Source organism: Hevea brasiliensis, chromosome 6 (assembly GCF_030052815.1).
Source record: "Hevea brasiliensis isolate MT/VB/25A 57/8 chromosome 6, ASM3005281v1, whole genome shotgun sequence".
NCBI classification, from domain to species: Eukaryota; Viridiplantae; Streptophyta; class Magnoliopsida; order Malpighiales; family Euphorbiaceae; genus Hevea; species Hevea brasiliensis.
The window spans coordinates 2,587,848-2,590,212 of NC_079498.1; the positions used below are offsets into that span (position 1 = coordinate 2,587,848).

Here is a 2,365-nt window from a genome sequence, read left to right on the forward strand (position 1 = left end):
ATCTGCAAGAATGAGAATTTTCACTTGTGAACTTATCTGGAATTGGAAACTATATCTCATAGGGAAATTACTAGCCTGAAACTGAATATTCCATGTCAGAATTATTTCTGGAAATATATAATAAATAAAAAATGAAAAATGGGTCATTAATTAAACAGCCCATACGTAACCTTAAATATTGCCGACCTTTGTGTGTCTTAGAAATAAACGCAAAACAAGAACCTAAGCTTTTGCGTAAGCTCCAAACACTCCCACTGCTCTTTTTCTTTCTCAAATCCAACGTTTCAAAACCCACCTTAATCTACCAGACCTTGATCTCAACTTTTACGCCCTTGGTTTTTCTTGTCTTCTTTGATCTTTCTCCTTCAATTTGCTGATGAATCCTATGTAAATCAACCCCTCATCGCCTATTTCTCCGTGGAGTAGAGCCTCCGTTTCTTGCTCATTTCTTGTTAATGGTAATGAAAGACTATATATGTGTGTAGTTTTTAGTTATTATCATCATTGTATGATAACTAAATTTCCCAGTTGCCAAACAGGAACAAATGCTGGTGCCACCATGGCTAGAATCGTTATTGTCATCTTCATTTTTCAACATTTGCCCTAGGCACCAAGATTCCCCACGTAATGAATGCAATATGTTTTGCCTTGATTGCAAGAACGAAGCCTTTTGCTTCTATTGCCGATCCTCCAGCCACAAAGATCATATAGTTATTCAAGTATGTATGTCGTATTTGTTCTCTCTAGTTCTTGATTATCCAGTTAAAGTTCTTGTTCTCTCTGTCTCTCTGTCTCTTTGTATCTCATTGATTTTCAGTAACGCTCAATTAATACGGATCAAGAATGCCTGAATGGTGGTGCTTGTACAGATCAGGAGATCATCGTATCATGATGTTGTTAGGGTTGCTGAGATTCAGAATGTTTTGGACATTAGTGAAGTTCAAACTTACGTTATAAACAGTGCTAGAGTTCTTTTTCTAAATGAAAGACCACAGCCTAAGACTAGTTCAAGCAAAGGGGTCTCTCATTTATGCGAAACATGTGGAAGAAGTCTCTTGGACCCCTTTCGTTTCTGTTCTCTCGGATGCAAGGTCAGTTTTACTTTCTTCTCTTTAATTTTCCTAAATTATATAAATTTCTTCTATTCATTTGAGTTTTAGTTCCCTGATACTCTCCATGACTGTAATTTCTTGAATTTGAAACCGAATCAAAGGCAATTATAGAAAAAAAAATGAATTGATCATTTGAATGGTAATAAGGTTATGTATATTTGAACATTAATGGAATAATTTTTTTTTCTATTCTTCTCATTGAAAATTCTTAAAAACAAAAGGATTATCAGAGTTTGAATATTTAATGATCAATGTGTTAGGGGGAAATTGGTGAGCGCTCCAATGCATATACATATAATTTATAGAAAAATTAAATTTTTATGAGTAGACGAGATTTTTTTTTTTATGAACAGACGAGGTATTATTTTTTAGTATACTATCTTAAAATTTACCCTTTATTAGCTGCCTTATGAAAACTTACCGGTGATCCATACTGATGTCATGTAGATTAATTACATTAATTTAATATTGTTTTTTCCTTGGATAATGGTTTAAGCTAATTGATTTATTTATATATAATTCAGGTAGTAGGAATAAAGAAAAATGGGGATACCAACTTTAACTTAACCACTAAGGAGGAGGAAATGGAGGAAAGAAGGGAAGGAATTTCAGGAAGAAGATTGACATCAAAGGAAGAAGAAGAATTGCGTGTAGAAAGCCAACAAGACATGTACAGAAGCACTTCTCACAATTCCAATTCAAGAAGAAGAAAAGGCATCCCTCATAGAGCACCTTTTGGATCCTAATTAATTATATTTTATTAATTAATCTTCTTCCCTTTATAACTTTGTAAATGATACAGCTCATTCCTCACAACCCACCACATGGGATTGATTAAGGAGTAATTAATTACTAATTAAGGAGTATTTTAATTCATGGGTTTTAAAGAAAATAAATAAGTGCAGAAGCAGGTTTTTATTTTATATATATATATATACACACACACACTTTAGGTTCAATTATTAATGATGGTAGCATTAAAGTTTGGAAAATGGACCTCAGCTTTTCTTTAATTGCTTGTGCTCATGAAACATGCAAAAACATGTATGAGATGCTATGAAAATATTTTTTTTTCTTAATTAAAAATAATTATTTGTCATATTTTTCTTAAAAAAGTGTAATGAATGTTTAATCATATCATTTCAATTTATTTTACTTCATCGGATTCTGGATATATGTATATAAAAGTTAATTAATTATTTTTTAAAATTTAAAAATTATAATCAAATTAAATAATCAAAATTTTTAAAAAT

The 2,365-nt window shown here is 31.4% G+C and overlaps 1 protein-coding gene across 1 annotated transcript; it reads left to right on the top strand.

The window, feature by feature from the left end:
- The first annotated feature begins 223 nt into the window (after nt 1–223).
- LOC110648519 (protein RGF1 INDUCIBLE TRANSCRIPTION FACTOR 1) lies at nt 224–2,043 on the top strand. Its single transcript, XM_021802778.2, has 4 exons — nt 224–458; nt 540–719; nt 870–1,091; nt 1,637–2,043. The coding sequence occupies exons 1-4, from the start codon at nt 456–458 to the stop codon at nt 1,856–1,858; spliced, it is 627 nt and encodes a 208-aa protein (XP_021658470.2). The 5' UTR covers nt 224–455; the 3' UTR covers nt 1,859–2,043.
- Nucleotides 2,044–2,365: the final 322 nt, after the last annotated feature.

What these genes read in the sequence shown, in the direction of transcription:
- LOC110648519 (XM_021802778.2), top strand. An exon ending in AAGATCATATAGTTATTCAA is followed by an intron (nt 720 to 869) that starts GTATGTATGTCG and finishes GTGCTTGTACAG; the next exon opens with ATCAGGAGATCATCGTATCA. An exon ending in TCTGTTCTCTCGGATGCAAG is followed by an intron (nt 1,092 to 1,636) that starts GTCAGTTTTACT and finishes TATATAATTCAG; the next exon opens with GTAGTAGGAATAAAGAAAAA.